Source organism: Abrus precatorius, unplaced genomic scaffold, assembly GCF_003935025.1.
Source record: "Abrus precatorius isolate BTA unplaced genomic scaffold, Abrus_2018 Scaffold10, whole genome shotgun sequence".
Taxonomy (NCBI): domain Eukaryota; kingdom Viridiplantae; phylum Streptophyta; class Magnoliopsida; order Fabales; family Fabaceae; genus Abrus; species Abrus precatorius.
The window spans coordinates 24,675,911-24,689,292 of NW_020874292.1; the positions used below are offsets into that span (position 1 = coordinate 24,675,911).

At 26.2% G+C, this 13,382-nt stretch overlaps 2 protein-coding genes across 2 annotated transcripts; one reads left to right on the forward strand and one right to left on the reverse strand.

Moving 5' to 3' along the window:
- Positions 1–450: 450 nt before the first annotated feature.
- LOC113852097 (olee1-like protein) lies at positions 451–1,185 on the forward strand. The gene is made up of 2 exons (XM_027482350.1): positions 451–607; positions 836–1,185. The coding sequence occupies exons 1-2, from the start codon at positions 451–453 to the stop codon at positions 1,183–1,185; spliced, it is 507 nt and encodes a 168-aa protein (XP_027338151.1).
- A 3,955-nt stretch (positions 1,186–5,140) lies between these two features.
- On the reverse strand, positions 5,141–5,626 carry LOC113852098 (cyclic dof factor 4-like). The gene has a single exon (XM_027482351.1). The coding sequence runs from the start codon at positions 5,624–5,626 to the stop codon at positions 5,141–5,143; it is 486 nt and encodes a 161-aa protein (XP_027338152.1).
- Between the last annotated feature and the right edge of the window lie 7,756 nt (positions 5,627–13,382).

Here is a 13,382-nt window from a genome sequence, read left to right on the forward strand (position 1 = left end):
CGTGCCATTTTTTATTGTAAGTTATGAATGGAGGGAAGAAAACGATTTCTAATCTTAATATCTAAGCAACTATTTTGGGCCTATATGTATCGTGGAAATAGCATCAATAATTAGAAAATATGACTCATTCAATTCATAGGAAATGGTCAGTATTGTTCATTGAAATGATTTATGGTGTTCGTGTTCCTTCGTCCGTTTTAAGCTGGTCTTCATTGCTATTTTTATATCTAAATTCTCTGGTTAAGTGACTGAGAAAGGAGGAGAGCAAAAATCGGATCAAAACAACAATTTCAACCATCAACAAATAAAGGAAGGAATGACAACCTCACAAAATAAACACACAACACGAAATTATTTTGACCCATTTCAGGTATAAAAGCAACCCCCTCCTGAATGAAATAATCATCCAAACCAAAAAACACATCCTGCAAGCAGAATTCAGATATCAGAATGGCTAAGTCTTCAACCATCATCATCGCCTCTGCCCTTTGCTTCTTGTCCTTTCTAGGTTCGGCTTATGCCAGAGACCGCTTCCATGTTGAGGGCAATGTTTACTGTGACACATGTCGCGTCCAGTTCCTCACTAGGTTGTCTGAACCCCTAGAAGGTACCTACTTGGTTATAAATCATTTAAAGTACTTATAAATGACTCACATGTATATGACATAACATGATGTTTTTAAATTTCCATTGAATAATGTGGTATAATGTTTTTAAAATCGTGGTTGCATGCTATTGAAAAATTCATTGAATAAAATATTGTTAAAACGTAAAGCATATACATTCATGCAAAATGTTGTAATTATTAAGAATAGTTAATGTGGATGTCATGAAGGTGCAACCGTGCGGGTGGAGTGCAAACAAGTTGATAATGTGAGGAATGTGACATTCAGCAAAGATGTAGAGACAAATGCTTTCGGGATATACCACGTGGAGGTAGATGGAGACCATGAGGAAGACACGTGTGAGGTTACATTGGTGAAGAGTCCAAGGCCTGATTGTTCTGAGGTTGACCGTGAGTCTCATTTGCAGCAAGCTGCTAGGGTTAGCATCACCAAAAACAGTGGAATTGTATCCAATGTTCGCCAAGCCAACCCTCTTGGTTTCCTTAAGAAGGAACGTCTCCCTAGCTGCATTGAGTTGTTCAAGGAGCTTGAAATCAACGAAGATGGCTCCCTCATATGAAGAAAGAAACAAAATCGTTCAAGGGATATATATTAGAATCACAATATGTGATAATTAATAATTTAAACTTGTTCTTTATAGGGAGTTTTCTAGCAAGGCTTTAAGCATCTGAAACAATCCTTGAGCTACTATAACTCTCCCTTTTTTTTTCTTTTCTTTTAAGCTGGTGAAGTTTATGTGACTTTTCTTTGGCTGTTTTCGTCTCTTTTGCATCATGTAATAAACTTCTTGAAAAAGAAGAAGAATAATAATAAGGGATTCTAATATTCCATTTAATATGCTTACTGTTTGCAATGTTTATTTGGTTTTTTTTTCTATAAATTTTTGTTGAAAATAATTATTTGAACCGGTTGTATATCGGATAAAAAATAGTTTATCCGGGTTTAATTTGTATAAAACTAAAGTCGTAAGAAGTATGCATGATTTTAAGAAAAGGGGAGAATATATCTCTACACACATATACTTCAAATATTATTTCATAATAGCTATAGTTTTTATCATTTAACTGTTTTTTTTTTTTTTTTGCTAACTTTTTATCATTTAACTCACTAGTATGGAAATTCAAAAGTGCCATTTTGTGTGCACAACATCTTTAATCATGTTATCTTGATTTCCTTCTTTCTTTCTTTCTTTCTTTCTTTCTTTTTGTGAACAAATTTATTAATTGATTTCTTAACTACAAAAGTTGTTGCATATTTGGGCTTTCCCGATACACGACATGGGCCTCAATGATTCAATGGTCATGAGTTTTGTGTCTTACGGTGAAAAAGTCTATATAATAACGTTAAGGTTCAAATTTCACCTTCTTAATCTTACATTCTCCTTATCAACCAAAAAAAAGAAACGCTACACTCTCCATTCCTTAGACTAAAATAATGTTTTGAATATATATTTAGTCTTTAAAAAATTATAATATTTTATTTTAACCTCCATAAAAAACTATTAATTTTAATTTAATAAAAAGTATATAATTTAAAGAGGAAAAATAGATAATTTTTATAGGAACTAAAATTAAAAAATATCATCTTTTAGGAATTAAGAGATGGTGTTAGAAAAATAGTTTTGAGCATCAAAATTATAACTTTGCAACTTTAATGCTTAATTAAAAGGTTATTTAAATCATAGGAATTAATATGTAATATATTTTTTTATTTATGGATAATTTTGTGAGAAAAGAAAATTGTCTTCGTCGTCCCAAATTAGAGCATTAGAGAATGCAAACCAAAGTTAGCGGAATAAATGACCTACTAATAAAATGGCAAAAACAAAATCAAATTTAAATATTTTCAACGGACATTTATTATTTTATTTACCAACCTTTATTCATCGCAACAATTTGAAGCATAGTTAGTATATGCCCTATGACTCAAAGCACAAATATGATACGACAAAAGAAATAAAAAGATAACTTTTTATAATAATATGCCTAGGGAACATGTAAACAACATCATATTCCATTTCAAACAGTGTATCGTACATCAATAATGTTGTCCTCATTTTATTAAAGAATGTGATTCCAGAAAAATATTTGATTAAAAAAATTTCAAAATGATGGCACTAATTTGATCAATCCTTTCCGAGGTCTAATTTATTTTGTTTAAGTCCATCCAATGTCTGATCACATAAACTTAATGAAAGTATCCTATCCGATAACTAAATCATTCGGTAGAATTATACTCTTTTATAATTTTTATATATTTTTTAATATTAAAATATCTTAAAATAATGTGTAAATTACCTTTTTAATTGTTGTAATAGCTTTATTTTTGTCTATTTTTGCCTATTTTTTTATAAACATTTACATTTATAATTTTTTTATTTTATATAAACTTTTAAAATTTTTACGAATACATTTGTTTATATATAAAATTTATAATACTTAGAACATTAAATCTATTATTTTAAAATTATTATAATTTTATAGAATCTTTATTATTTTGATACATACTACTTTTAATTATAAATTAAGTTTAAGTAAAGTTTTAAAAATTAATATTTCAAATAGTTATATATATAATTATTTAAAAATATATTTTTTATATTTATTAAATATTATATTTATATATATACATTAAAATAAAATATTCATATGTGGATTAATAACCAGTTAACATGTAAAGTAAGTATATTTTTTTTATAAGAATTTAGGAGCAAATCGAAAGTCCTATCTAAATGCAACCTAATTTAATTAATCACTAAGATGTTGATGGTTAAGCATATAGCTTACAAATGTACTTCAATGCTTGTTGATATGTTTTTTAAAAGAAAAAACAAATTCAACCGCAACTAGATTATTATATCATCTTTTTATTATATACTCAAGTATATCAAAATACTAAACTATTTTATATTTTTAATTAAATTTTTATATGCCCATTGTACATGTTTAAAAATATCTTATGTATATTTAGTTCTTAAAACAAACACTTATTTATAAATTAATTTTTATAATAAAAGTTTTAAAGTTTAATTGTTATACACGTGTTTTTTTTATTATTAATAGTAAAATTTGGTATTAGGTGAGTTGTAAGTTTTTAAAAATGTTATAACAATAAATTTTTAAATATAAGAATCAATTTATAAATGAGTAGTATTATAAAAAAAATGTTTAAAACCTTTGTATATAAAACATAAAATTGGAATCTCTGTTCCGCCGAATTTGAAATTCTTACTTTAAAATTGATTTGGTAGGCCGGCCTCTAGAACCACGCTGTGTTCAGGTGAAGACTGGGGTCGTCGAGCACTTAATTATTAAATTAGAGAGAAGAGTGGAATAAATTAAAGGCTTAAACTGCAATTTGCACTAAAATCTTATTGTTTTAAGTGTTTACTTTTCCAATCTTATCTCTCTTTCTTCATTGACCATTTAATCAACATCTGTACATATCAATTTCGTGCATCTCAATCTGTCACACCCAAATGTGCCTGTGTATGGACAAAGGACTTGAGCATCATTGCAAGAACTAATCTGAACCGTTCACGTCTCCTCATTGTTGAACATCGTCCATTCATTTGCTGCGCCATTTCTTTCGGTGTTCAATCTCATTCCATCATACGTTTCGGTCCCTTGTTCTTGTTCTTAAGTTATGAGCTTCGGTAGATGATTTTATTGATCTTCATGCTTAGCTGCAGAAACACACAATTCTTCTAAGATCGATATTTTGGACCATTAATAATTCCAATAATTGGTGGTTGAGCCTGCAAAGTGCAACAGTGACGTAGTTCTATTTTTACAAAATTTAACTGCAATATTAAATTTTTATTTTGATAATGAAGGTTATATATATATATATATATATATATATATATATATATATATATATATATATATATATATATATGTTTTTGAAGTAAAACTTTCTATGTATTAACAAGGATTGAAATGAGACTCTCAATTACTCCTTTATGATAAAAAGTAAAGGAAACAAACGGAACCGATCAACCCATTTGAGCTTTATTGAACTGTATAAAGAAAAGTAATTTTTTATTATAAAATAGAAATTGAAGTCTAATCCAACAAGTTAAATCAAGTTGAACTTGAACTCCGATAGGAGAAAAGTCAAACAAGTTGGACAAAAAAATCTCCTAATTAATTTGGATTCTAAATATTTGTATTCAAATCCTATATATTTTAGGAAATTTCATACCCTTTTTCGATGTGTCAAATAAATAGAGAAACGCGAGAAATAAAAAAAAAAAAGTGATAAAAATTTGAAAAAATAATTAAAAATAATATTTATACTTTTTAAGCCAACTTATTTTTTCCTCTTTATTTGAAAAAATAAACTACATTAATTAAGATTTAAGAAAATTTAATTTAATATATTTTTTAATCTTATATAAATATTTCTTAATTTATGCAATAATATGACATGACATAATTTTCTTGATTGCATTAATTATTCATAATATTTATATAATTACTTAATAAAATAAAAAATGAGATAAAATTTGATTAAACTTGAAGACTATATATATAAACGTAATTTACGCTAAAAGGAAAGGAAGAGAGAGAGAGAGCATGCGTAGGGTAACCTCCTGAGGTCGTTCTGGGCTTCTTGGGCGGAAAAATGTGGCGGAAATCAGCCGTAACGTGCCATTCATCCAAAAGCAATCCCTCTTCCATCCCTAACTTGTTCTCTTCACCGGTTTCATGGGTCGGCGACTTGGCCTTGCGGCGGCCGGCTCCGATTGGGACGTTACGGAGGGCCCCACCGGCGGTCCAGTACCTCTGGCAGGTCTTGCAGAAATGCCTTGGCTGATTGACGTTGTAGTTATTGAAATAGCAGAATTTAGTTTCCATGCTCTTGCATCTTGGGCACGCTATTCTCTTCTCCTTCTCCACCCTCTCTTCTTCACTCCCCTTTTTCACTTCCTTACCCTCCAATCTTATCGTTGCCCCAAATAGCTTTATCCCTTCACCGTCTTGCAATTCCGCCATTTCACACAAATACGAGAGAGAGAGAGAGAAATATATTCTTAATGAAGAAGGTTTTGGTTGGCGTTTAGGAGGAAATATAAGGAAAGTGGTCTTTATATCCCTATGGTCATAAAAGCCAAAAGTGCTTTTTAGTTAGTATAATCATAATCATTAAATAATAGGATAAAGTCCATGTGGTACGCGCCAAAAACTAAACTATGGTGGAGTATAAAGTGCCCTACCAAAACAGCAAGAAAACTTTAGAGCTAATATGTCTAAAATATAAAAAGAAATATCTTCAAGTGTCTACAAAATAATGCACAATTTCCTTGAGGTACTGTAGAGTAGAAAATTTAAAAGGATGTGCTTTTCTTTCTTCTTTTTTTTGTCATTGTATCCAGCGCAGTTAGTCTACGTCATCATCATGCAGCGCTAAAATGTCTACAACGTGGGCCCGTTCCAGATAGGTCGCTTGCAAAGTGTCAAAAGGTAATGAAAAGGGAATGCATGTACTTGCATATTGTATATGTATTCCTTGTGTATTTTATTTTCACAAGTAAGGTACCTCAAAGATCTTACTACCTAAAAAGTTTAAGTTTGCTTTATCTTATTTATTTTTTATTTATCTCTATTTTTATATAATCAAGTCGATGTCTATAAAATATTTTTAAAATAATTTAAAAACATTATTAACGGGACGTTGAATATTAAGTTTGCTTTCACGTCAACGGCTTAAAGCAATGGTGGTCTCTCTTTCTCGAAAAAGAGAAAATTTTTCCGAGTCACTCTCGTAGTGATATCGTATGCAGAAAGGATTTTTGTTATTATTTTTTAAGTAAAATTGTAATTTTATGTTGATAATTCATAATAATATTAATATTTTTATTTTACGAACATAAAACTTAAATTTTAATTAAAAAACAACATTAAAATTTTGTAAGAAATTATAATGAATTTCTGTCCCTGATAATAAATGGATGTTCACTGGAAACAGACGTAGTTAAGAAGATGGTCATAAATTAAGAGACACACTGGCTCTTTGATTAGACAAGTTATATAAGTATGCTATGATATGCTGTTTGGATCGGCTGGTTTTCGCTTAAATAAGCAAATATATGGAGATAGATGTTATGCAAAATGATCACTAATTTAAAAATACTAAAACATAAAAACAGAACTCTACAAGAAAAATAAGTGCTCAGAAGAATAACTCGAATAAATATGCAACAGAAAAAACAATTTATCTTAAAAAATGTTAGCCATCACTGATTGTTACTTGATCTAGATTTTTAATACCCAAGCGGATGGTTGCTCCTGAATCCTAGATGTTAATTAGTGTTACTGAATATTAATGAGAAAGAATGGAGTGAAAGGGAAGGAAGAGAAGATAAAATAAGGGAATCGAAATTCTTCTTTTAACTTGTGTCGCTCTTTTAATGTCGGAAAGAAGAAGAAACCCAACACCATGTAGAATAGAGAGTGCTAATCAAAGCGAAAGTAACGAATACAAAAGCTCGTGAATTCAAATCTATCCAAAGAAGACACACATAAAAAATGTTGTTAATATTACAACATGTGGCTTTTTTTATATGAAAAAAATAAATATCAAAATATGAAATTTTAGAAACAAATTCTGAAAATATAGAAAATTCTAGACAATTTTTGAGTTGAAAAAACTGACATTAAAAAATATTATTTATAACTTTTAACTGATACGTCTCTGAATCTCTTCTTCAATTTTATATTTTTATAATTTTTTAAAATATTATATTTTAGTATATGTTATTTTTAAATACTATTGTAAAAATTAATAAAAACCACAACATATCTAAATTGTTGATTTTCTAAAACTATTTTTTTACTGTGTATCATTTACGGTTTACAATTTTTATAGAAAAAAATAAATGCAAATAAAATTGAGGAGGAGTAATTAGTGGTTGTTGAAGCTTAAATGGGAATACGTTCCTTGTGTGGTTAGGAGAAAGAAAATGAAGATTTTAGAAGGGGAATTCACATGCCCTGACCTGGTTTGTTGTAATCGGATAAAGATGTCGTGTTTATCTCTCATGTGAATTGGGATTCGCCTCTAAATGGTATGACTTTTTGCGGCTTTTGAAAAGGCAGAAGAGTACGTGTGTTGGTCACACATCAGAGTAAGCATCGTGCAATTTTCAGTGGATATTGATTGAAGTTACATGCTCCTAATGGCATTTGCTATTCTACAGTTACACTATTACTTTTCGCACCAAACCCAACTTTCCAGGGTTCTCATGGATCTGTCGCTTACTTTTCCTTTCCATCAAATATTTTTTTTTTTAATCACATCTTTTGCAATATATTTGTTTCCTTTTCTTTATTTATATTTTATTTTACAGTCATTTAATAATCTTATTTGAAAGTTTGAACAGAAATAAATAAATAAATAAAATAAGTTTTAATACAAAACACTCTTAGACATTATATAGAACTTAATTTTAAAAAATAAGTTCATGCGATGTTTATTTATATTTTAAAAATTTTAGATAAGAAGAGAAGTAAGATTTACAGACCTTAAAATTTTATATTTTTAAATTCTCTCAAAGAACTGAATATTAGCCTTTCTTTTTTCTTTACTTTCTAAATATTTTTTAAAACTTCCAAACGAAATTTAAAATAACTTGAAATATAAAAAAATTTAAAATGATAATAAATCTTCTCATTTTTATCTAACAACTTCCAAACAACATAAATAATAATCACATAAATTTTTCTTTTTTCTTCTATCTCTCAAAAACTAACAAACTATGCTTAAAATACAATATTAAACAAATTATTTTTCAAATAAAATTTTAGAGTGCGGGTCCGGTCCCTTTTAGTACGCAACAATTTATTTTGACAGATTAGTTATTCTATTTCTTTACTAAAGGAATCTTTATATTATTAATTGAAAAGTGACCTCATTTCCAACTCATTTCTCTGTTTTATATTAGTAATGCGGACAAAGAAGCACCAATTTGCTCTATTTGTTAAAAATGGAGCACTTTTTCTTTGAGGCGCTTTCAAGCCTCTATTGTTTTTTATCCCCGGTCATCAAGTAAAACCCTGCCTTCAATTTTAAAACCAAAGAAAATATTAGCGTACGTTTTTCTACTTAAATAAGGCAATTTTTTCATAGATATAATGGTAATCTGATCCAAAAATCAATTTGATATTGAAATCGTATTTTTCAATTTTTCATTATTGTATTTTTTTTCAACTAAAATGAGGGGGATTTTTTTCATAGATTGATTATTTGTGATCTTATAGTTGTGTGAATTTTTTAAAATATCTCACATTTTATTTGGTTTAATGTCAAACCCCATAATATTATATTTATTCATTTTCCCACTTCTCTGACCCATTATACTTTTAGCGATAATAAAATATATGAATTCCTTTTCGCACATACTAAAAACTAGTGTTATCTTATAATTTTCATTTTTCCATAATAAGAAAAGTTTACTTTGACTAAATCTCAAAGGATGCGTTTGGTTGGAAAAAAAAAATGTCTATACCGAGATGTATCTATACTAACATGGTTCTTTTTGGATCCAATCTATTGTAATAAATTTGTGTACTCTTTTAGCTCTTCAATTTATGTCCTATGTGACGTTTATCGGTATATATTTTGCGTTTAGATTGAGCATTTAATTTCATTTATTAGTCGAAAGACTTTTTCAACACAAAAAAAAAAAAAATACAAATAGAAGATATTTTAAATGTTTTAGCGTTTCAATAATATAAAGACATAAGGTAATAATGCTTAATATAAGGTTAATTTTCTGATTTTAAGAAAAATATTAACTCTGATTTTCTTATAAAAATAAAATAGAGTAATTTTTAATTTCTATTATAAAAAAATGTATTAATTATTAAATTTTTATATATTTTTTATTAATATTATTAAATATATAAATTATTAATTATACACTGTTTAATATCATAGATATTCTTAAAATAAAATTTATATTTATAAAAATATATCTGACTGAATTTTTTTTTATAATTTAATTTTTTATTTCTTATAAAAATAATTAGAATTAAAAATATAATGAATAATCATTTGTTATCCTGCGAGCGTTTCGTCAGGCATCGGCATAATTCTTCGAGGTCTGTTTCACGTGTTTTGTATTATAACAAATAAGCATGACTTTAAAATGCCAGTTAATATGCTGATTAAGGAAGTAAAAATAAAAAATACCAGGAAAGTTATTCATTAATAAATTTAAAATATAAAAATCATTAACATACCCTTTTAAGTAATTTAAATTTTTTAAAATATTAAAAAAAGGTAAAGAAAGATATGCTTCCTACTTTGCATAGACCGATGAAGGATAAATTATATAAATGGATAAATTAAAATTATGCAAGTAGGAAGCATTGTTTTCTTTTCTTTTTCTTTTTTTCGGTGTAGGAAGCACAACTTTGATAGTAGAATAAGCAATATAATTTTTAGAAAATATTTTGTAAACATAAAATTGAGATAATAAAAATTTATTTTCTTTAATTATTTAAATAAAGGAAGCAAAAAATATAGACCTTAGATATCATCTGGACAGAAACTTGTCAATTGTTCCGAGAAGTTACATTGTCTTTCTTTTTTATAAACAGAAGCAACCTTTTCAAAAGATAATAAAATAGAGGAACAAAAGACAATCAAGTAACGACAAATAAAGTTGCAAGATGCCAAACAAAGTTGCAACATGCCAGCTCGATTAAAAAATAATTAAAAAATTTAGGTAAAATTTTTAATGTCATTTTTAATTAAAAATTGAATTTCATTTTAACTAAAAGATAAATATAATATCAAATAGAAGTTTCATTTGAATGAAAAAAATATTGAAAATATCAAAAAGATGTTTTAATTTTTTCCATAAAAAATTTACAAGAATTTTTTTATTCAACTAAAAATAGTCCTGTTTTAAAAGTAAATTTTTTTATTATTTACACATTTAATTAATATTTTCACATTTCGTTGTATCTATTTTATATACACTAGTGAAATAAAAATATTTTATGTTGATTAAAAAGGCTTTTGACATAAGTTAATCGACTAATGAAGATATAGAAAATTTAGAATTTAGTAAGCGAAAAGATATTTAATAAATGAAAATATTTTATATTTATTAATCAATTAATATATTTTTTAATTAATACTAATTAGTAATATTATTGTTTCTTAAATAATTTAGCAAATAACTTTTTAATAATGACAATAATATTAATATTTATTATCAATGTTTATTAATATTTATTTAAAATTTAATTTTGATTGAGTATATAATAAAAAAATATAGTATTTATTATTAATATTTTTTAATATTTATTAAAAATTTAATTTTTATTAAATTTTTAAATGAAAAATATACAATATTCATTAATATTGTATACCGTTGTTAATGAATAAAAAAATATAAAATGAAACATAATAAAATTATTAATATACTTGATAAGAATTTATCTTTTTGTCAATAAAATAATCAACAAAGCCAACAAAAATTTAAGAACGTAAGAGTTCATCTTTATTAATAACATAGCCAAAATCTTTAATAAAAACTTAAGAATATAAGTAGAAATTTATATTTGTTTCTAATTTATATTATTTTTTTAGTGCACAATCTCTAAAATATTTTATTTTAAACTAATTTTACATTAATTCTATAAATAATTAATATACAAAATATTTTTAAAATAACTAATTTAAAAAGTTATAATTTTTACTTTTTATATCAATTTAAAAAATAATCAATGTTACATTAATTATTTAGTAATCGACATAAAAATAATGTAAACTTTTATCAATGTAATTTTAAAAAGACATAATTTTTAATATAAAATTTTAATTTATGCAAATTATATATATATATATATATATTATATTAATTTTTGAAATATATTGAAAGAAATTTAAATAATTTAAAGAAATTATTGTTTTTCTATTTTTTACGTCAATTATTTTAATAATTAATGTTAAAAAATATCGTGATATTTTTTATTAACAAATGTAAAAATTCGTTATAGAATGATATTTTCTCCAGTTGTATTTTTTTCTCATATCACATCTAAATCTTTAATTATAGAGACATCGTACACGTCCTGCTCGGGTATCTCAAGAAAATGTTCCCAGAACATTGATTGGTTGTTATTTTGTTAATATATTTGGTGTCGCATATTAATGATAGATATTTTAAATGAAATTTAAATTCGTGCACCTTAAATAAAATCATTGTTCACAAAGTTAATTAGTTGCTAAATCATATCGCAGTTATGTAAAAAAGAGTTAATCTGGACTATTTGTTGTTTTATTATAATTGATAATCGTAAGTGACAGGCTGCAGCAGCTGCCTTCTTTTGCTCTCTTATTTCCAATATTTTTGGGAGTCCAATATTAATGAAAATTACTAACCATCAACACTTTCAAGAGAAAAGTAAAGGGCTTGTTAAAGTTTATGAAAATCTCACGTGAATTATAAATATGATTAGATAAAGCTTTATAAAAAGTAATATATTTTTATTTTACATGTTAACTTTCAAAGTTAAATTAAATTTCAAATCTAAATTTTAGATGTTACGGTAATAAATGTTCAATTGCATTGGAGCTCTTAAAAGAGTGGTATAAAACGAGAATGATAGGAATCAAAACAGTTAAAAGCATGTCGTTAAGCAAACCACTATAAGAGATAGGGTAATTAATAATTAATATGCTATTTATTTATTTGGTACGAAGATGGCAAGCACATAATAGGTTATTCGATGAAGTATTGAATATTTGACATCATCACAAGTTAGTTTTTTGAATGACTTTACTCAGTTTTGTTATAAAGCAACTTTACATACCATCACGAAGAACAATTCTATGAGGATTAAGCTAGTTAATCTGACAAGGCTTGATTAATGCAATTTTTTCAACACTTTTTTGTATTTTATTCTTTTTCCCTTATTGATATTTAAATAATTTCTTTTATTCATGACTTCTCTCTATATATCTTAACCTAAGATATAAGACCCCTTCAAAGTGAGTTAGTTGATGTTTAAAATACACAAGTAAAGATGTAATCATCTTTACATTTTAATAGGTTTGATTAGTAAAAAAATAATAGGTTAATGTTCGTGCAGAACACCCCAACACGAAAGTAACTAAGGTATCGGGTACATCATATTCATAAGCATGAAGACTCATAATATCTTTGGACAATAAATCCTTATAATCTTACTGTATCAGCTAAAATCTGATTGATCACTTGTTAGTAAAAGAAAAATTATTTTATTAATTAATTAGTATTTAAACTCATAAAATTATATTTATTTTAATTTTATATAAATATGTTTCTATTTTTTATTTTTTTAGTAAATATTAGTTTTTTTTGTGTAAATATTAAGTTTTTCTTAAACTTTCTCTCTCTAATGATATATATTTGGCTTATGAAAAAAATCGGCTTGATCATGATAAGCATTTTTTTGGGTCAATGATCAAGATCAAACTGTATCCTGTCTTATTCGGATGAGTAGCAGGGCCCTGTTTGAGATTAGGCCCACTTTTCTTGAGCATGTGATGAATGTCAGATACAGTTTAATATACAAAATATTTTTTTAAGGTATTAGAAGATTAATAAAGAAGATATCATCTTGAATATTTTTCAGTTTCTAAATCATAACCTATTACATATATTTACTTTATCTAATGTAAAAGTTATTAATAAGAAGATATTACAGTGATATCTAAGTTTCTGATTTAACACACCAGTTAACAGCCACAAGG

Bases quoted from the DNA above. Each gene is read 5' to 3' on its own strand.
- LOC113852097 (XM_027482350.1), top strand. From the start codon at position 451: ATGGCTAAGTCTTCAACCATCATCATCGCCTCTGCCCTTTGCTTCTTG. The intron at 608-835 runs GTACCTACTTGG...GATGTCATGAAG, and splicing joins GTTGTCTGAACCCCTAGAAG to GTGCAACCGTGCGGGTGGAG.
- LOC113852098 (XM_027482351.1), bottom strand. From the start codon at position 5,626: ATGGCGGAATTGCAAGACGGTGAAGGGATAAAGCTATTTGGGGCAACG.